Genomic DNA, 21,572 nt, shown 5'->3' on the forward strand with positions numbered 1-21,572 from the left:
GGGGGAAGGATAAGTAGGAAAAGCACTCCTTTCTAGAGCAGCACTAACTTTTTGGAAGGTAATCTTCGAATCCTCCTTCCCCCGCTTATAAAGACTGAGAACTTGAGGTAGCAGAGAGCGGCTTCTCCTGGTAAGCCCTGAGGAGGAATCTGGCTCTCGTTTTCCACTTTCCTTGCAATGTGGGGATACTTACTCCACTCTGAGTTTATTTAAAATTGGGGGGCAATAAGAACTATCTTGCTTGATATTCTTTTTGGAAGAAAGGGAGGGGAAGAATCATGTCAGTCTGTGCACAGATCTACTGTAGTGAGTAGATTGTCCAGACAATTGTAACATAAAATTGCTTCAAGTAATGAAGTATTCCATTACCCTTATAGATTGTACCTATACTTTTTCTTTTAATGTACTCTTGACTAGGGATCAGCTTAGTTTAAATGAGAAAGACCTTAAAAATACTTTGTCTCCTTAAATCTGGATAGGTTTTCAAATCTGACAGTAGTTGATAGGGCTGAGGGCATCCCTCAGTAAATATAGCATTTTTAAATGGCTTTGTCAATAAATAGGTATCCAGAAAATAAGTCCAGTATACTTAAATGCTTCCGTGAATGTGAATTAAACAGTGGACTGCCTATCTTGCTTCTGTTAAGTGTTAAATTGATATGGACTAAAGATGGCAAATCTGTTTCAATTTGTATACTGACTCTGGTAGCTCAATAGTAACTGACAGAGTACTGTGGTTTCGAAGAATTCTAAGGCTGTACTTCAGTTTTGAAGGAAGAATGTGGTCATCATTCCAGGATATCTGCTAAGGCCACACTTAAGCGCCATATTTGCTATCTCTCCAAAGTCGGTACATCCCAGCATAAAGCAGAAGGCAGTCCGTTGTGGGTGAGAAGAAAAATCTAAGAGCTTTTATTCCTTTACTTTTTTAACCAAAAATAAGAAAAACTACACTTCACTAGTATTTACTACATAGTGGGAACCCATGCACATAACTTACAAATAAATGTACGTATACTAGACATGTGAAGTTACATTTTTTAGTGATAAAGGTAAACCATCAGAGAAGTATAGACCTCGAGCTTCTTGAGAATAAGTCTTTTTCTGATTCATCTTTATATTCCACATATTTTATGTGTCCCATTTTTGTGTGAATAAACTTCCCAGGTAGATAATATTATAGAAGTTCTGTCATTGAAACTCATTTAAGATCAATTGGAGCATGTTTTATTTATCTATTGATTCATCTGTTTTGTTCCGATTTATTCTTATGCTAAAGCTCAACTTGCAATACATTCAAATGCTAACCAGGGGGCCTGGGTGGCTCAATCAGTTGGACAGCTGACTCTTGATTTCTATTTAGGTTGTGATCTCCAGATCTTGGGATTGAGTCCCTCATTAGGATTCTCTCCCTCTGCCCCTTCCTCTGCTCTCTCTGTCTCTGTCTCTCTCAAATAAATAAATAAATCTTTTTAAAAAATACTAACCAAAAAGAAATTAAAGAGTTGACGGTAATGTTTGTTTTTTCAGTCAGAGATGTTTTCTGGGCACATTTATATATAGTGTTTTAACAACCTAGGTAAAAATAAATGTATTGAAAGTTTTGATAGTTACGGTTTTTAATGTAAAACATAGGTGTGAAACCACTTGATTTTTTCTTTTAAATTGCCAAAAACATTTCTGTAGTACCATATACATTCTTCATATTATTAGCACTCATTAACTTCTGTCAGGCACCACATGTCCAAAGTTCAGTTTTTTCTTAAAACCAACTTATTTTCTCCTCCAAATGTGTTACATTCTCTAACTTTAAAGACATTACTTAAAATGATGGATAAAAATTGACACAGTTTCCATTGTAAAATTAGCAATAATAAATTTGTCAAGCACAGCATCAGACAGCCTCATTAAAATGCCCATCGGGTCAAACTATGTCAAGTATCCTGAGCAGGCATGAGAAAATATTTTCATTTATTCATTCATTTAACAAATAATGAGCACTTACAGTGTGCCAAGCATTGCACTAATGTTCAGTGAAATCCTTTTGTTAAGAGATATTTATAAAAAAACAATCAGGTTATCAGAATCATTTACTGTGGAAAGGAATGAAACATTCAAGCTGATCTTTTCATACCTTCACATTAGAGACTGTGGGGGTCTGGCCTCCTGATTTTGTAGGGATCTTTGGATTTCTACACAATTTGTTTGACCTTGTTGCAGTATCTTAGATCATTGAGCAAATAAAACAATTTTACTTTCCACTTAATGACTGTTCACCTTCACCCTTCAAACCTCTTCCAAAATATCTAAAAATTTTATAGAGAGAAACTCAAATATAGAATGTGGCTAAGAATGTCAGCTCTGAAATAGAAATATCTAAGTCCTAACACCCCAACCCCTTACTGGCTGTGTGACTTTGTTGCTTCTCTAAACCTTAGTTTTCCTGGATGTAAAATGGGAAAAATGCTACTACTACCTCGCAGGCTTGTTCTCCGTAGTAAAAGGATTAAACAGGTAAAGCACTTCATGTATTACCTAGTACACTGTCAGTGTACAATACATTTGATCTTTTATTTTTCTTGATACAAATGTTCAAATTATTGCTGGTTGTAGGGACAGATTAGAGGAAATATTACCCTAATGGCTTTCAGTGTACTTATGCCGTAGTTATAATCTTACATGCGTTAGGTGTATGCATCTGTCTGCCCACTCAGTAAATAGTCAGTACCTACAGTTGCTTGATAGTGTGTTTGGTGCTAAATAATAAGACTCCAAGAATTGCATTCACTTTGAGTCAAATTAGTTGTAAAGTTTAACTTTATTTTAGGAAAAATAATTCTTTCAAGAATAATTATACATTGGGGCACCTCAGTGGCTCAGTAGGTTAAGGTGCTGCCTTGGCTCGGGTCATGATCCCAGGGTCCTGGGACCCAGCCCCAATTCGGGCTCCCTGCTCAGCGGGGAGTCTGCTTCTCCCTCTGCCCCTCCTCCCTCTGCCCCTCCTCCCTCCCCACCACTTGTACTCGCTCTCTTTCTCTCTCTCTCTCAGATAAATAAAATCTTTAAAAAAAAATAATTATACATTAGCCACTTTCTGGATCTTTTTGAGAAGGAATTACCTGTTCATTAACTACAATTGTCACTTTATTTACATTTTTTTTCCTTGAAAGAATAGCTTTAGTGTTTAAGGAATCTGATTATCTTAAATTCTAGATAGTCGTTAACTTCCCTAAACAGAATTGCTATTAGTCTTTGATTGACACATTACTCTTGAGCATCTGTTTTATAATAATGTTAACAACCTTACCTTCTTTTTTTTTTTTTTTAAACTACTTTACATTTTGATACCCCTTTTCAGTAGAGGACATCAAAGTACCTTCTATTATATGTTTTAAATAGGAATGCCTTTAATAATAATAACCTTCGTACTCAATGGCTTCACATACCAGAAGTATTGCTTCCTAAATTTGAATGAGCAAAAAATTCACCTTAGCTTTATTAGTTTCTTCACCTCTAATCATGTAAGATAACATGGCAAATGAAAACAATGTGAGTGCATTTATTGATATATAATTTGTATGTAAATGGTTTCAGGTTTATATATATATTTGGGGTACTATTTAAAGTGTTAAACTATAAGTTTCATAGGATTTACCTCTGTTTCTATTTCAGTAAAATATTCTCCTCACCAAAATATAAGGAAAAATCATACTTTGGTATTTACTTTAAGCTTTTTTCGGGCAAAGGGTTGGACATATCCAAAGGAATATCAAGATGGAAATGCAATCGATCACTTTACTTGTCCTTTAGTTGCCCTTCTTGAAAACTAGTTATTCTTACTTTCAATCCTTTATCACAATAGTATATTGAATACTAATAAGTTTAGTAGTAATCCTTCAGAAATTTGATAGACATTATTTTAATATGATACAGACTATTCCTTTGAATTATACTTGCAGTCAATACTTTTGATATCTTAGTCACTGTTCCTTGAAGACAGTTCGTTTTTCAAATAAAGGATGTGGAGAGCACCTGGTGGCTCAGTCGGTTGGATGTCTGCCTTCGGCTCAAGTCATGATCCCGGAGTCCTGGGATTGAGCCCCGCATCGGGCTCCCTGCTTGATGGGGAGTCTGCTTCTCCCTCTCCTGCTCCCCCTGCTTGTGCTCTCTTACTCTCTCTCTCTGTCAAATAAATAAGTAAAATCTTTAAAAAATAACAACAACCAAAAAACAAAGGACTTGGTATGATACTGAAATAGAATTCGTATAGTGGATTTTGCACATAGAGGAATATTTAATTTTATCTTTAAAATATCAGACAATTTCAGTGTTAAATTTCCTAATTTTGATAATTTTTCTGGGTTATATAAAAGAATGTCCTTTGGTTTAGAAAATACAGACTGAAGCTGTTTTGGGGAAAGGGCATCCATAATATCTCCAACTTTTCTCAAATGGTTTGGGAAAAATGCGTATATATAATAAAAAATATACACAGAATGATTAAGCAAAGGTAGCAAAATGTAAAGAGCTGAGGAATCTGGATAAAAGGTATATGATGTTTCTTGTACTCTTCTTGCACCATTTTTGTGAGTTTGAAACCATATCAAAATATAAAATTAACCAAAAAAATCCATCAACTTTATCAGTTTTAGTTATCAACTTAGGAGAATTTCTCTTGTCATATGTTACCTGCCGTTGTTCATTTCTGAGTATCTAGCATTAATCTTTTCCTGTGTGCAAGAATAATAGAGCAGGAGTAAAGAGACCAAGTCAGTAGTTTTGGTTTCTTCAAGAAGGATAGAAATCCCAGATGAATTAGAAGGAAAACTGGTGCTTGTAAAATTGGAAAATAATTCTCTTCTGCTGTAGCATTTTAAAAGTCTTGGTACAGAAAAAGCAGATTATATAATACATCTTATTTGGATATCCTCTTAGAGTGTAAGGATTGCACACAAAAACTTGTACAAGAATGTTTATAAGAGCATTACAAGGATACCTGGTTTTATTCTTCCTCACTTTGTTATGATTGCAGATACTGTATATTTTAACAAATTGAAGGTTTATGGCAGTCCTTGCATTAAGCATGTATGTTGGTGTCATTTTCCAATAGCCTTGGCTTACTTCATGTCTCTTGTCACATTTTGGTAATTCTTGGAATATTTCAAACTTTTTCATTATTATTATGTTTGTTCTACTGATCTGTAATCAACGATCTTTAATGTTACTATAGTCATTGTTTTGGGGCACCACAAACCGTACCCATATAAGATGGCAATCTTAATGTTTTGTGTTTTCTCACTGTACCACTGACCCATCATTCCTTCCCTCTCACCTTCTCCCCGGGCCTCCCTATTCCCTGAGACACAGCAATATTCAAATTAGGCCAGTTAATAACCCTGTGATGACCTCTAAGTGTTCAAGTGAAAGGAAGAGTCATACGCCTCTTTCTTTAAATCAAAAGCTAGAAATTATTAAGCCTAGTGAGGAAGGCATGTTGAAAGCCTAGGTAGGCCGAAAGCTAGGCCTCTTGCACCAAAGTTAGCCAAGTTGTGAATACAAAGGAGAAGTTCTGGAAGGAAATTAAAAGTGCTACTCCAGTGAACACACAAATGATAAGACAGTGAAACAGCCTTACTGCAAATAGGAAGAAAGTTTGAGGGGTCTATATAGAAGATCCAACCAGCCACAGCTTTCGCTTAAGCCAAACCCTTATCCAGAGCAAGGCCCTCATTCTCCCACTCAGGATGCCGTGAAGATTGTTGAAATGACAACAAAAGATTTAGAATATTACCTAAACTTGTTGATAGAGCAGTGGCAGGATTTGAGAGGATTGACTCCAATTTCCAAAGAAGTTCTGCCATGGGTAAAATGCTATCAAACAGCATCATGTTACAGAGAAATTGACATGGAAGAGTCTATTGATGCAGTAAGTTTCACTGGTGTCTTACTTAAGAAACTGCCACAGCCACTGCAACCTTCAACCACCACCACCCTGAGCAGTCAGCAGCCCTCAACATCAAGGCAAGACCCTCCACCAGCAAAAGACTACAGTATACTGAAAGCTCAGATGATGACTTGCATTGCTTAGCAATAAAGTATTTTTAAATTACAGTATATACATTTTTTTAGATGTAATGCCATTGCACACTTAATACATGTATACTGTAAACATAACTTTTATATGCAATGGGAAACCAAAAAACTAATTTGACTTCCTTTATTGGGATACTCATTTTATTGCAGTGGTCTGGAGCCGAACCCACAGTCTATCTGAGGTATGCCTGTATTTGTATTATTGCAAAGTGGAAATAACCCAAATGTCCATCAGTGGAGTACTCGGCCATTAAAAAGAATGAAGTACTGATAAATGCTACAACATGGATAAAACTAAATTAAATCAGGTACAAAAGACCACATATCATATGATTTCATGTATATAAAACATCTAGAACCAGAAAATTCATAAAGATAAAACTTAGATTAGCAGTTGCTATGGACTTAGCAGTTGGGAGGAAGGGAGAGCGAGTGCTAATGGGCACAAGGTTTCTTTCTGAGGTGATGAAAATGTTCTGGAATTAAATTGCAGTGATATTCATATAACTTTGTGAATATATTTTAAACTACTTTAAAAGGATGAATTTTATGGTATGGGAGTTATATTTCAATAAGGCTCATGTAAAAAAAAAAAAAAAAGTAAGCCTAACAAAGCACCTCTGCCTCAAAGTCTTCCTATCTAATTAAGGATAAGAGCCAAAGACCTTACAACTTTACGTGATCTGGCTTCCTATTGCTTCACAGACCTCATCTGCTTTTTTCCACCTTAGTCAATCCAGTTTACCTGCAGTGATCTCCTGACTATTACTGCTTCCAGGCCTTTTTAACTCTTTTTTCCCTCGTCGCCAAAACCCAGCAACCCTTTACTCAAAAGTCAGTCGCTCAGAGATGCCTTCTCTAACTACCCTCCAAAATTGTAAAGCTCTCCAACATTCCCTATACCCCTTCCTTGTTTTATTCTTATCCTTGGCACTGTTCACCCTAACACAATATATATTTTACCTTTTTATCTCATGTATTGTCTTCTCTTCCCCCAAGAATGTAAGCTCCATAAGGGCAGAGATTTTGTCTCTTTTATCCAACTGCATCCCAGGGCTTAGAACAGTGCTTGGCACATACTGTCACTAATGTTGTAAATGAGTGAACAAAAATCAGGAATATAAGTAATTGAAGAGGGAGCTACATTTTTTATACCCTTTTTCCAAATGAAATTTAGGTTTCCTCTAGGACTGTGAGACTAAGGAAGTGGGAAGAAAGAAAGAACTGGGGTTTTTTTTAGTGTCTTAAAAGTAAAATAATAGAGACAATTATACAGTCATTAAAATGAAAAGAAAACTTTATTTGATCCAGGCAAATAATTGTTTATTTCTTAATCATTAAGGCCTGGCTGGGATCCACAAATACATTAAGTACTCAAAAAATGTTGACTGAATTGACAGTGTGGGCCTAAATCAGGAATCAGTAAACTGTGACCCACAGCTTTATCTATCTATCTATCTATCTATCTATCTATCTATCTATCTATCTATCTATCTATGTTGTATTGGAATACAGCCATGCCCATTCTTTTACATATTGTCTGTGACTGTTTTCGTCCTACAGTGGTGGAATTAAAATAGTTGTGACAGAAACTATATGGCCCACAAAGCCTAAAATATTTACTAGCTGATCTTGTACAGAAAAACTGCTGTCCTCTGCCTATATCAGCCCTTGTAGGATACAGAATAGTATAGTAGGGAATTTGGTCAAACGTTCAGACATTCAAATTTCATTTCTATCACTACCTGTTCCTAAGACAAGTTTTCTGATCTTTGGTTTTCTCATCTGTAAAAGGAAGATAATACCTATCCCACTTGTTTGTTGTTTAAGAATTTTAAATGAGATTTTGTATGTAAAGCACTTAGTGAAGTACCTAAAAAACTTAAGTTGCCCCCCAATAAGTGTCACGTGCCCACACGTCTATTGCACATACACATGGATACAAGGAAATGTACATACCCTCAAATAGAAACACTCAGTCACCAAGCATTTTCCAGATACTTACCAATATTTTAGGAAAATAATGAATAAAAATAAAATCAACAAATGTCAATAGTAAGTACGTACTACACATAATCACCACCAGAATGTATGGGATTTGGTCATTTGTTGAGATGATTATAGTCAATCATTTCTAACAGTCCTACTCACAGTATTGTGGTGCCCTTGACTCATATTTTAGCAAAATGTACAGCCTGCTATAGAATGTTTACATCTTCAGGTAAGTTTTATTGCTTTATTCTTTTTTTTTTTTTTTAAGGATTTTATTTATTTATTTGACAGAGAAAGACACAGTGAGAGAGGGAACACAAGCAGGGGGACTGGGAGAGGGAGAAGCAGGCTTCCCGCGGAGCAGGGAGCCTGATGTGGGGCTCGATCCCAGGACGCTGGGGTCATGACCTGAGCCAAAGGCAGACGCTTAACGACTGAGCCACCCAAGCACCCCTAAATATAAAGTCTTTTTAAAAAAATTCATCTTTTTTTTTTTTTTTTAAAGATTTTATTTGATAGAGAGACAGCGAGAGAGGGAACACAAGCAGGGGGAGTGGGAGAGGGAGAAGCAGGCTTCCCGCCGAGCAGGGAGCCCGACGCGGGGCTCCATCCCAGGACACCAGGATGATGACCTGAGCCGAAGGCAGACGCTCAACGACTGAGCCACCCAGGCGCCCCTGTTGCTTTATTCTTAAGGAAAATTTTACATAAGGAGGATTAATTCATGCTATGTTCTGGTTGTAAGCAAGGAAAAACAGTGTGATGCCTTTTATGACAAAATTTCAATCCAGAGGTTTTTCTAGGGGTGCCTCATTTGCTGACTCTGTTTAGAGAAATCAAGGTTCTAGTACCGGATTATTTTGATGATATCTTTCTGCTTATACTGCCTTTTCTTTAGTAAAATACATAAAATAAAAGATTTATTTTTTTCATTTCCCAGGTTTTATTTTTGGTTGTTGATTTGGAGACTAATGGTGTGGATCCTTACATCAGGAATATATGGATTTTTTTAGTACTTATCTATATAGAATCACAGTCTTGCTTTCACTAATCATTCAATAAACATTTAATCATCCACTGTGTGCTAGGCACTAAAACATTTGTTTTAGGTTAGTAGAGCACAGTTTTTGCCTTTAAAATTCACCAGGTGTAGTGAAAGAAATCAGTATGTAAACAAATAATTTCAATAAAGTAATAGGAGCAATAACAATGAAAGTATGGATAAGAAAGCTATTAACTCTGCCTTAAGGTGTCAGGGAAAACCTGGAGAGGTAATATTTGAGCTGAGTCTCAGTGGATCAGTTTAATATTGTCAGGTGTACATGGTAGAAAGAATGATACCTCACCAGTCAATCAACACAATTTTTGAGCATCTGCTATGTGCCAGATGATGCTGTAGACATTATCTGTCTGTAGACAGTGGGGATACACCAATGAACAAAACAGATGAATTGTGTAGATTACTTTCTTGTGGAACATGCAAAGAACATGCATGGTAGTGAGGTAGATTCCACAACATAGGTAAGCCAAGGAGAGTCTGGGGGAGCTGCTATCAGGAAAGAAGAAGGAGCCACGTCACACCAAAAAGTTTGAACTTGATGCTCTGGGCCAGTGGTTTCAACCTGGGAGCTCCAGAGATACTGTTGTGTCATTAGGTTCTTACAAAGGGAATATCAATTCATGTTTAGAAACTGGCAAACATAGACTGTGGATTTTAATAAAATGTGTTATATATATATATATATATATATATATATGTCACTACTTTTCAATTTTATGTAATTTTGAATAATAAAGTTTGGATTTATTTAAACATGAATTCATAATACCTTTTTATTTTTTACATTTTCTGTCTTCTCAATTGATAATATTGCTATAACTACTTTTAAGTTGCTGTCTGTTAAAATGACTAATTTTAAAAAAAAGAGATCCTAAAATATTTAGTTAACTCCTCCCAGTGTTGAAGCTTTTAATACTTTTAAAGCAGCTAAACAAAACTTCAGTAAATATTAAGCGAACACTTTCTAAGTGCCAGGCACTGCTCTAGCCACTGGGATTATAGAGGTTAATATAAAACAAAGGTCTGTGTCCTCAGGAAACTTACGGTCAGAGTTAACTGGAGTCCATATGGAGAACAATGAAGTCAATATAAAGAGGAGGGTCTGGATTCAGGATATCTGGAGGTGGTAACTCTTAAGCAGTGAGAATTCTCTCACAGAAGGCAGACTGCTAGAATAGAAAGAAAGTAGATTACTGAGAACAGAGCTAATGTTTTGCTAACGCAGGGGAAAACGCTTAGCTTTTTAAGAGTGTTGTTTTCTCATAGCAAACCTAATCAATCTCCAGAGAAAAGGGATATTAGTGATTTATGGGTCTCTGAAAATACCTCTACTGCTTGATTTTTCTCTGCCTATTAATGAAGTGTAAGCCTGTGAAATAATCTTAAATCCAAGCATGTAAGTATGTAATGTAAATCATGTTGAAAATCCATCTGTCTCTGACTCCTTCACAATGACAGTGTAAGTGATAGGACCTGAAGGACAGTCATTCCCGACGTTGGCGGATCTCTGAACCTTCAGCCCAACAAGCTCACTTCTCTGACTTCTTTCAGATTTCAGCCCCCTTTCCTATTCTCTCTCTCTCTTTCTCTCTCCCCACCCCCCCCCTTTTTCTTTCTCGCTAAGAAAGACAGAGCTATTGACTAGAAGCCCAGAGTTGCCCCCAAGTTCCGACCACCGGCTCGAATTCTTATGAAGTGGACTTGTAATATCCTTAATGTTGCTGTTGGCAGTCAGTTCCAGATTCCATTATTGTCGATCAATGCCGTCGCCATGCGAGGTGGGGGGAGGAACGGAGGAGGAGGAGGAGAAAGGAGGGATGAGAGCTTCCTATTCACGGATTTATCAACCTGCCTTTGCTCGCAGGAAGTCTTCGCCAAGGGGGCTGAGATGCTGTTGAAATAGCTAAAGCAGGAAGGGGTTAGGGGGCTGCAGTTCTCTCTGGTTCGCTGAAAGGAAATTTGACAACCTTTCTTCTCGGAACAAAACAAAATGCTGAATTTGTTCTTTTGCCTTTGTTTTTGTTTGATGATATGCTTTACTTAACTGATTAGCTATTGTGCTGTCTGGTTATCTAAGCTGCTTCAGTGTAGGAACCTGTTTCTTTTTCTTTGAGTATCTTTATTCTTTATTTTCCTTTGCTTTCTCCTGTCATTAAACACAAATCATTATTCAATTTTATCCTGGCTTCTCTTTCAGGCTAAAGCTTAACACTAAGAGACAGAAGGACAAATCTCCCTTCCCTTCTCTTCTGTCACCCTCTTTTAACCCTCTGTTTCCTTCCCCCTCCCCCCGTTGGTGTTAGATTGATGTCACTGAGACAGAATTCAGAGTGGAGGGAGGATCACATTTGCTCTTTCATCATTACCGCCTAGCCAGCAATTTAAGTGTTGGACCCCCAAGAATTTAGTCTTTGTGTCTTTCTTTTCCCATTCCATCATTCAGTAATTGTGCTCTGTATGGAAAAGTTTTCTGGCTGGAGAATGAGTCTCCTTTCCCCCGGTGATGTGGCCGAGTGGTTGGATAGTAGCACCGAAGAGGAGAAGAGCCTTCTGTCATTTCTGGGTACGGTAGGGCTCCGCTTGTTCTTTTAACCGTTTGTTGTCTGAACTTATCTGACTTTGGGGAGTAAGACCCCAGATTTTCTAAAATCCACTTTTATATTTTTAAAAGGGGGTAGAGGAATTAAGAGGATATGTTTAAGTTGTTTGCTTTTCAAGGTTTGTTTATGTCTATAGAAAGAGTGTCACCAACATTGCCTATGAGAAAGAGACAGTTTGCTTTGCTTTAACAAAGAGTTCTAGCTCCGTGCAAAGCTTACTATATCATCCGGTCAGCTGTTCGTGGTATTTAGACAACTTCTACCAGCCAAAATACATTATTGTTTTACTATACCTCTTTGTACAGTGATGATGAGGCTTGCCTTGTAAGAGTGGCAGTGTGCTTTGTGTGCAAGAAAAGCCAACATATGGATTGAGAAGTAGCTTTTATGCAAGGTGTGAAATATTTGTAATGTTCATATCAAGATTTCTACTGAGTATATAAAATAGGACACATGGACCAGCAGTTACTTAAACTTCCCATTTATGGATGCTTTCTAATAAATTTCTGAGTAAAGCAATTATTGATCATGGAATTGTTGATATAATAAATTCATAAGAAAGTTAGGTTATAAATCCAATTGTGTCATCAGTGTAATAGGAGAGCTTGATACACAAATCCTGTTTGTGAATACTTTTGTTAGATTAATAATTGCCTTGACATTTTTTTAATAAATTTGATTTGTCTTATAATATATTTCACTAAATACAGATATACCTTTCTTATAAATGAGCAAAATTTATGGTCTTCTAATTTATTCCTCATGAGTATTACCTGTAACCTAAAAATAGTCTTCTGCCATTTCAAAAGATATCTATCTTTAAAATTTTTTTATCATATTTAGCATAAGTTTTCGTTTTATTTAATTCAATTATGTTGTCAATCTTAACATTCTGTACATGATTTCTTTTTTTGTGCAGTTTAGATGTAAAGGGTCATCCTAATCAGATCTTTTCTAGTTCTATAAAGACTCAGGTATATATATTTTTATATTAATCCTACTCTTAATTTGTTTATCATAGCCTCACTTGTCTTGGGTATTTGGGTGACTTTAAGAAATATGTGTACTTCTTAAATCCTCATTTCTCTGAAGCCTATCCTATTCTACTTACTTCCCATTCCCCTCCCCTCCACATACATAGAGAAACACCAGTGAAGAAAAGCAAATACAAATATCCCTAAGTAAAACCAACCATTTAGACCCTATTGCATCATGGGAAAGGAAGGTAGAGTCATCGCTAAACATCTTTCCCTTGATCTTGCATGATACTTTTCTGTATTCTAATTATCTACCCTCAAGATTAATTTATTGCTTTTTTTGGCCATTACCCCACTATGTCTAAAAAGAATTCACTCAAATACAGAGTTGGGCAGATAAAAGGTAACTACAGTTTATGCCCCCTCCCTCCTTCACTCTCATCCTCTGTTTAGGAGAGTTAATGAATTCCTCTTTATTCACAAATGGAGGTGGTAAAGACAAAGGATGTTAGAACATGCTTTGAAGAAAAATGCAAATTCCTACAAATTATCCACTAATGGGAGGAAACCTTAGCATTCATAATAGATAAAACACAGATAAGTCAGTCATGATTCTCCTCAAGGGCTACAAGTTTAGTTGCTGAGAGAGTAGATAGCTATTGGTCCCCTGCTCTACTGTGGTAGTGCTGAACCTGGACGTCAGCAAGTCTTATTTGGGGGATTGAATCTCTCTCCTGAACATGGGTAGCAAACACCTCCATATATGGATAAACAGAAATTTACTAAGTTCTTCCAGAGGAACAATGAGGAAAATTATCTCAAATATAGCTTGTAATAGCTTGCGGATTAAGCAAAGCTCTTATGATGTCATTGGCTAATATAGTTACCATTAATTACAACATACTTTTCTCAATGAAGATGCCAAGAGAAAAATAAGAAACCTGAATCTACTTTATGGTGAATCTAGGATGAATGGAACCAAAAGAGTTGTGTCAAAGAACCTATCAAATTATGCTTTCTTTCCATAAGGAATGATTTCTCTCTAGGAGAGGAAATGAAAGGAAAGCTCTTTGTGTTGGTTAGACTTTACTACTTCACTTTTGAACAATAGCAACTTAACTAATGTTCAGGCCTTTCTGTTGATCTAGTGCAATGCTGGTTTGATGAAACTTCATAAAACTGTGCTGTGCATTTTTCTATTCAAAAGCCTTCCATGGCTCCCTCACCACCTACCAGATAAAATCAAAACACCTTACTCTGGAACTTATTCTGGCCCTTCTATTTGACATCCATATTCCTTTGAGGAGGGGCCAAGGGGCCCTTCGTTCACCAAGTGGATTAACTTTCTATATCTTACACAAACGTTGCCCTTTGCTACCATCCCACATGCTATTTCTTCTATTTGGCAGTGTCCCTTCCTCTAAACTGAACTTTCCATAACCCTGCCCCTGTTTCAGATCTTGTTCATGAACAAAATACTGTGCTAGGTACTGTGGCTGGATATAAAGAGGTATAAGTTAAAGCTGCTTGTGAGAAATGTAGAGTTTGGTTGGAGAGAAAACATGAACTATGTATAATTAAGTGAGAAAGATTTAACGATAATTCAAGACAACAGAGAAAATAAAATAAAGCAGTACCTGGTTGTGAAATGATTTATCTAGGCAAAAATTGCCTTGGAAATTTGAAGCAGGGAGACATCATTTTCAATTAGGAACACTGAAAATTGCTTTACACAGATAGGATTTAATTTGAATCTTAAAAGAGTAGATTTTTATAGAAATGGAGTTTTCTGTATGGAAAGAGTATCATGAGGAATATTAAATTATGTTCATGTCTAATGAACAAACTGATTTGAAAGGAATGGGAAATTTGTGTAAAGAAGTGATGAGAGACAATACTTGAAGGATGTTTGGTGGCTCACTGGGTAGGACCTTCTCTGACAATCTAATAAGTAACAATTTTATCCGGAAAGCAGTTGGAAAGAATTAAAGATTATTGAGTAAGAAAAAAAATGTGACCAAAATAATTTCTTAGGAGGACATGTGAAAGTGTCTCAACAAGGGGATGAGACCAGAAGCAGTTAAACCTGTTTGAAAGCTATCAGGGAAGTCCAGATATGGACTAAGTGCCTCTATTTTAACACTTCACTCCCTATAGTATTATTAGTGGTTTGCTTATTTGTTATTGAAACTAGATTGTGAATGCCTCCATAACGGGGGCTCAATCCCCTGTCTTTTCAGCACCCAGTACACTCCAGGTACAGAGGAATATTTGCACAGCTGATATGAAAAACTGAGATGAAAAGATGGAGAGATTACAAAGGATCTATCAACAGAATTGCTGACAGATTGGAGGAATGGGGAAGAAAATCAAAGACTTTTTGAATTTGGGAGGATGGTGGTTACTATTAACAGAAATAGAAAAGTTGGGAAAGGGAGCCAGTTTTTGAGGGAACAAGATGAGTTCTGTTTAGATATATTGAATTTGAGGTGACTGGTATATATTCAGATAGAAATATAGTTCTAATGATTGGAAATGAAGTCACAGGTAGAGAGCAACATTTGGGAGCCATCTAGAGAAGAAAGATAGTTGAAGCTCTAAGCATCTGTCAGTGATCTACTATTGAGAAACTGTCAAGGAAAAAACAGAGGTGAGGGACTGAACCTTGAAGAACACCAGTTTGGGGGAGTGGGGTAGGGGTGGGGTAGAGAGGAAGAGGAGATGCAGAGGGAATGATCATAATGGTAGAAGGAAAGCCAGGATGGTATGGTATTACAAGTGCTAAAGTAGAAAAAGGTCAACAATGTCAGTGGTTACAAAAGACAAAAAAAAGTCAGGAAAGACCACTGGATTTGGTAATTAGGAGACTTTTGATAACTTGTGAAATTATCAGTTCCATTTCATTCATTAGAGTTGAAGGAAGAGAAGTCAGATTTTATAATATTGAGAAAGACAGCAGATGGTGAGATAGTGAAAGCCACAGGTTACATCTCTTGCCTGGAGAAATCTGTTGACTAATAAAAAGGAAAAGTGCCTTTTTAAAGATTGGGGAGACTTGTACATATTTTTGGTATAGGAGAGAGCAAGATATTGAGCCTATTAGAATAACTGAGGGCACAAAATCCTTTATGAGTTTGAGAGTGAGTGTGGGATTAAGGGTGCAGCGTTAACCTTTTGAAAGGAGAAACTCATACAGGAATCAAAGATGCTTGTAGAGACGTAGCAGTGGCAAGTAGGGAAGATGAGGGCGATACTGCAGGTGTAGTCATCTTACAGCATGTAACTGTCCCAGTCTTGCATTGCGGTTAGTTATTTGTCTGTCCACCTAGCACTCCCCTGTGTCTGCATGGTAGGGACCTTCACTTCATATTTTGGCATCTTCCAGAATAGCACCGAAGAGGTGCTTAAGTAAACACTTAATTTTTGAATGAGTGAATGCTATTCAGATACCCAAAAGTTTGAGATTCAGCCATTTTCACAGTTAACCAAATTGTTCTGTTAGCGCTATCCTTTTTCCTCCTTTTCTACACTGTTGTCTATTCTCATATTTGCAAGTAACATTTAAGGTACATTGGTAGCATTTGCAGTTATTTCAGTAGGTTGTAATTGTGTTTTCTAAATTCTAGAATAAGAAGGAAAATACTCAAATATTTTGTATTACTTTGCATTTTCTAAACTGAATTTAAGTGATTTTTTTTTGTTAAGTGAAGTTATTTGATAGAAGAGGTCTATAAAAGAAGAATATAATTTTGGCAAAACTTAAACATTTTCTTTGTAAAGATTTTATTTATTTCAACAGAGATAGACACAGCGAGAGAGGGAGCACAAGCAGGGGGAGTGGGAGAGGGAGAAACAGGCTTCCCACTGAGCAGGGAGCCCGATGTGGGGCTCGATCCCAGGACCCCGGGATCACAAGCCGAAGGCAGATGCTTAACAACTAAGCCACCCAGGCGCCCTAAAACCTAAACATTTTCGAGTTTCTAAATGACTCTACTGACTATGGTTAATTATTTGGTATTGATAACTATTATCAGATTCCTAAAATTATACCTAACCTCAAGGGGAAAGTATATTCAAAAATTAAAACTCTCATTTCTGGCAGAATGGCAGATATCCTGAAAAATAACAGAAACAGCTAGAAATGTCCTATTAATGAAACAAACATTTTAAACTACATGGTTGACCTCTTCTCTTGGGAAAGAAAGGAAATCCTCTTGGAGAGAAAAAAATGAAACTAAATATCCAGGTAGTAAAATTGTCCCGGGGGCATTTGCCAGTTTTAGAATTCCGGAATGTTAAGTTTTGGGGTTTGTTGCTGTTTTGTTTTGTTTTTGAATTTCCTTTTTTTTTTTTTTTTTTTTTTAAAGATTTCATTTATTTATTTGTCAGAGAGAGAGAGCATGAGCAGGGAGGAGGGGCAGAGGGAGAGGGAGAAGCGGACTCCCGGCTGAGCAGAGAGCCTGATGCGGGACTCGATCCCATGACCCTGGGATCATGACCTGAGCAGAAGACAGACACTTAACTGACTGAACTACTCATGCACCCCCAGAATGTTAAGTTTTAATAGCCACAAGGTAGGAGATGAGCTTGGGGTCCAAACAAAGTGAGGAATTAGAATGGAAATCCTTGGGGCACCTGGCTGGCTCAGTTGGAGGAACATGCGACTCTTGATTTTGGTATCCTGAGTTTGAGCCCCACATTGGGTGTGCAGATTGCTTAAATAAATAAAACTTTAGAAACCAAAAAAAGGAACCAAAATCCTCACCCCATTGTTTCTCATAGGACTGGGTCCCTTGATGACTAAAAATAAGAAAAAAAAAATCTGGTCAGTGACAAAAACTGACAAATCTTCCTTATCTTAGAGTGGACTACTGGTCAGGGAGGGAAGAGGATAAAAATCCTCTGAGAATTTATAATCACAGTTCTGATAAGGTAAAACTAAAATAGTGGACAACAATATATGTGTTAGATAGGAAGGGGGTAATTCAAACTGAAGTTTTTTAGTATCATTGAATTATTCAAGAGAAGGATAGAAATCAAGATTAGCATTAGGCTTTAAGTATATGTGTTGAAATGTTAAGGACAGCTATTAAAAGAATAGAAATAGAGTGCATGATTTCAAAAGCAGTAGAGGAGAAAATGAGTTTTTAAACCTTGATCAATCTGAGCAGACAGAAAATCAGGAAAAAAGCATTTTACAAAGTGAATAGAAAACACACTAAGATGGTAGAAATAAAATCCAACTACATCAGAGAACACAATGTTGAAAATGTTAAAAGGTAAAGATAGCCAGACTCAATTTCTTTTTTAATGTTGTGAATGAGAAAGACATAAGGACCCAGGAGGGTTAAAAGTAAAAGGTTTGGAAAAAGATATCTTTGGCAAATTAAAGAAAGCTAGCATAGCCATGAAAACAAGATAAAATGGAACTTTATGTCAAAAACCATTTCTAGGAATAAAAGAGGTCACTTAATGATAAAATATAGAAATTGCTAGAAAGATATAACAATCTTACATGCACCCAATAACAACATCTCAAAATTTATAAGGCAAAAGTTGACAGAAATATAAGGAGAAATTGATAAATCTACAATCCTGTCCATGAAAAGTAGTAAAGCTAGACATAAAAAACACAATAAGCTTGAGTTAATGGACATGTATAGAATCCTGAATCCAGCAATTATATAGTCTTCTCGTACACATATGGGATCTTCATGAAAACAGTCTATAGACTGGGGGCATAAACAAATCTCAATAAATTTTAAAGCCTTTATATCATACAGAACGCATTCTCTTGATCATAGTTGAACTAAGTTAGAAATTAGTAACAAAAATATACGTGAAAAACCTTTACTGGGACGCCTGGGTGGCTCAGTCAGTTAAACATCTGCCTTCGGCTTGGGTCATGATCCCACCCTGGTAATCAAGTCCCACATCGGGCTCCTTGCTCAGTGGGGAGCCTGCTTCTCCCTCTGCCTGCTTCTTCCCCTGCTTTGTGCTCTCCCTCGGAGAAATAAATAAATAAAATCTTTAAAAAATAAAAAAACCTTTACTTTTGGAAACTTTTAAAGTTGCTTATCCAGAACTCTTCAGTCAGAGAAGAAATAATAATAAAAATTATAAAGCAGAACTGAACATCCTGAAAACAGTACATATCAAAACCTGTAGGATATTGTGAAATAGTTATTAAGTGAAACCTAACAGCCTTAACGCTTTATATTGAAAAGGAGAAAGGCTGAAAATTAATGAGCTAATCATTTGTCTCAACAAGTTAAAAAAAAAAATACATACATATATATATATATATATATATGCATGCCCAAAGAAAGTTTAGGGAGAGAAATAATGAAGATAATAGCAGATGATAATGAAATGGAAGACAGAAATAAATGTAATAGAATCAATAAAGCCAAGAGTTGTTTTATTAAAAAGTTCAATGAAAATAGATAAAACTGTCAAGATTTGATCAAGATGAAAAAGAAAGCACAAAGAAACAATGTTAGAAATAAAAAAGGGAACATAATTATAGAAAATCAGAGACTTGAAAAATAGGAATTTATCATGAACAACTTTATGATATTTGAAAAGTTAGATAAAATGGACATTTTATTTTATTTAGGTGGGAAGGGGAGAGAAAGAATCTTAAGCGGGCTCCATGCCCAGCACAGAGCCCCACACAGGCTCACAACCCTGACATCATGACCTGAGCCAAAATCAAGAGTAGGACACTTAAGAGCCACCTAGTCGCCCTGAGAAAATGGATATTTTAAAGAAAAATGTAATTTATTAAACTGACTATGGAAGAAACAGAAAATACAAGTGGGCTTGTAACTTAACCATGAAAGAAATTGAATCAGTATTTTAAAATCTACCATCTATTGTAGTTTGCTCATGTAGCTTGACTTCTGAAAAAGAAAGAAATGCTGGATTACACTTACATTACTGTTTCCAATCAGTGGCAATTCAGTTTTTCATCAGAAATGAATAAATTGACATCCTGATATCTAAATTGAAAAAGAAGCAAAAAATCCCAAGAGTCATGTTAACCCGTAAACATGGCAGTTGAATCCCTATTGAGTCCCACAGGTGGTCATGGTTCCCTTTGTGTTTAGGTCTTACACCCTTTATTTAGGGGATTTCCTTAGAAAAAGAAAAAAAAAGTTCTTTCAAAAAATTTTCTGAACGGGATGTGCAAATAAAAAATTTAAGAAAATCAAGCTGAACAGATATCTAAAGAAAATGGAAATGAGTAAGATATCAAGACTTAAACCTTATTACATTTAAATGTGCTTCTTAAGAGAACCTGGAAATTTTGAATTTTCAAAAAGAATATGCATAGAAGGAAACACCTCAAAACTTTTATTTTTTTATTTTTTTAAAGATTTTTTTTTTTTAATTTATTTGCCAGAGAGAGAGAGAGAGAGAAAGAGAGCGTGCATGTGAGAACACAAGCAGGGGGAGCAACAGGCAGAGGGAGAAGCAGGCTTCCCCCTGAGCAAGGAGCCTGATGCGGGACTCGATCCCAGGACCCTGGGATCACGACCTGAGCCGAAGGCAGACATTTAACCGACTGAGCCACCCAAGGCATCCCAGGAAACACCTCAAAACTTTTAAATCTAAGCTCTCATGAAGCTTATTTATCAAAATCTCAATTATAGCTGAAGAGTCAAACTAATATACATAAAAAGAGTGATTCTTAAACTTAACTAGATGTTTCACTTTAATTCCATATGTGAATTAGAAATAACTAGAAAATTTATTAATTTTACTGTGTATTAAATTGAACTACATGAAGTTGTATACGAAATGATATTTTACCATTTGAACATACAAAAAAATGGCAAGTCTATATGACCCAATGTGTTTATTAAAGGAGAAAAAAAAAGGTGTCCAGACTATGCTGAACTATTTTTTAGTTGTTTAGTTAAAATTTGTTACTAATTATTCTTTTCTGTTTTTTTTTTTTTTTTTTAAGATTTTATTTATTTATTTGACAGAGAGAGAGACAGCGAGAGAGGGAACACAAGCAAGGGGAGTGGGAGAGGGAGAAGCAGGCTTCCCATCGAGCAGGGAGCCCGATGTGGGGCTCGATCCCAGGACCCTGAGATCATGACCTGAGCCGAAGGCAGTCGCTTAACCAACTGAGCCACCCAGGCGCCCCTATTCTTTTCTGTTTTATACTCCCTGCAAACAAACAAGAATTGATGCAAATGGTTTATGAGAACATTGCAGGAGACATGTTTAAAATGGAGAGAATTCTTTTTACTGAAACTTGTTTTATTTAAAAATTGAGACAAAGATCACCATTATTCAAATCTTGCATTATTCAAACCTTATTCAAGACAGCAGTGCAGAACACTGTACTGGGCGGGAATGTAGTTTGGTACCCGAAACTAAAGAACACATAATCAAGTAATATGAACTTCTACAAATGTATTAATTGGAAATCAAAGAAATGTCAACAATTAGAACTGGTTTTATGGAAGTAGATGAACTGACATTGGTATTGAAGGTCACCTAAGATTTGGCATATAGGTGAAAACCATTAGCAAACACAAATGCAGGGGAATGAATATGGCCAGTTTGAGATCAAAGATCATCTGTCTAAGGCAATTTGTTGGAGAGTGTTGACAGAAAAGAAAGGTGGGGCCAGGTGTTTTTTTCCAGTGCCTGACTGTCTAAAGATCTCTAGGAAGGTAATTACACCAAGAAAGTAATGTTTTAGGGAAACTAATCTGGTAATGGCGAGCAGGATAGCTTTCAGCAGAGAAAGACAGAGGAGTCAGTGAGATCAGTTAGGGCAGTCCTGCCATGATCTGCATGAGAAGATAAAAAGTCCAGGACTAGGGT

At 36.4% G+C, this 21,572-nt stretch overlaps 1 protein-coding gene across 10 annotated transcripts in view; it reads left to right on the plus strand.

The window, feature by feature from the left end:
• Positions 1-21,572, plus strand: part of RASAL2 (RAS protein activator like 2) — a 359,574-nt gene that overhangs the window by 245,538 nt on the left and 92,464 nt on the right. The window contains exon 1 of one of the 10 annotated variants that reach the window (XM_036120909.2): positions 11,412-11,708. The exons of the other annotated variants lie outside the window; for them this stretch is intronic. Coding sequence (XP_035976802.1) covers positions 11,603-11,708 — 106 coding nt within the window. The 5' untranslated portion in view covers positions 11,412-11,602. Of the gene's footprint in view, positions 1-11,411; positions 11,709-21,572 lie in introns of those variants that run through there. 10 annotated transcript variants of the gene reach the window in all.

Source organism: Halichoerus grypus, chromosome 7, assembly GCF_964656455.1.
Source record: "Halichoerus grypus chromosome 7, mHalGry1.hap1.1, whole genome shotgun sequence".
NCBI lineage: Eukaryota > Metazoa > Chordata > Mammalia > Carnivora > Phocidae > Halichoerus > Halichoerus grypus.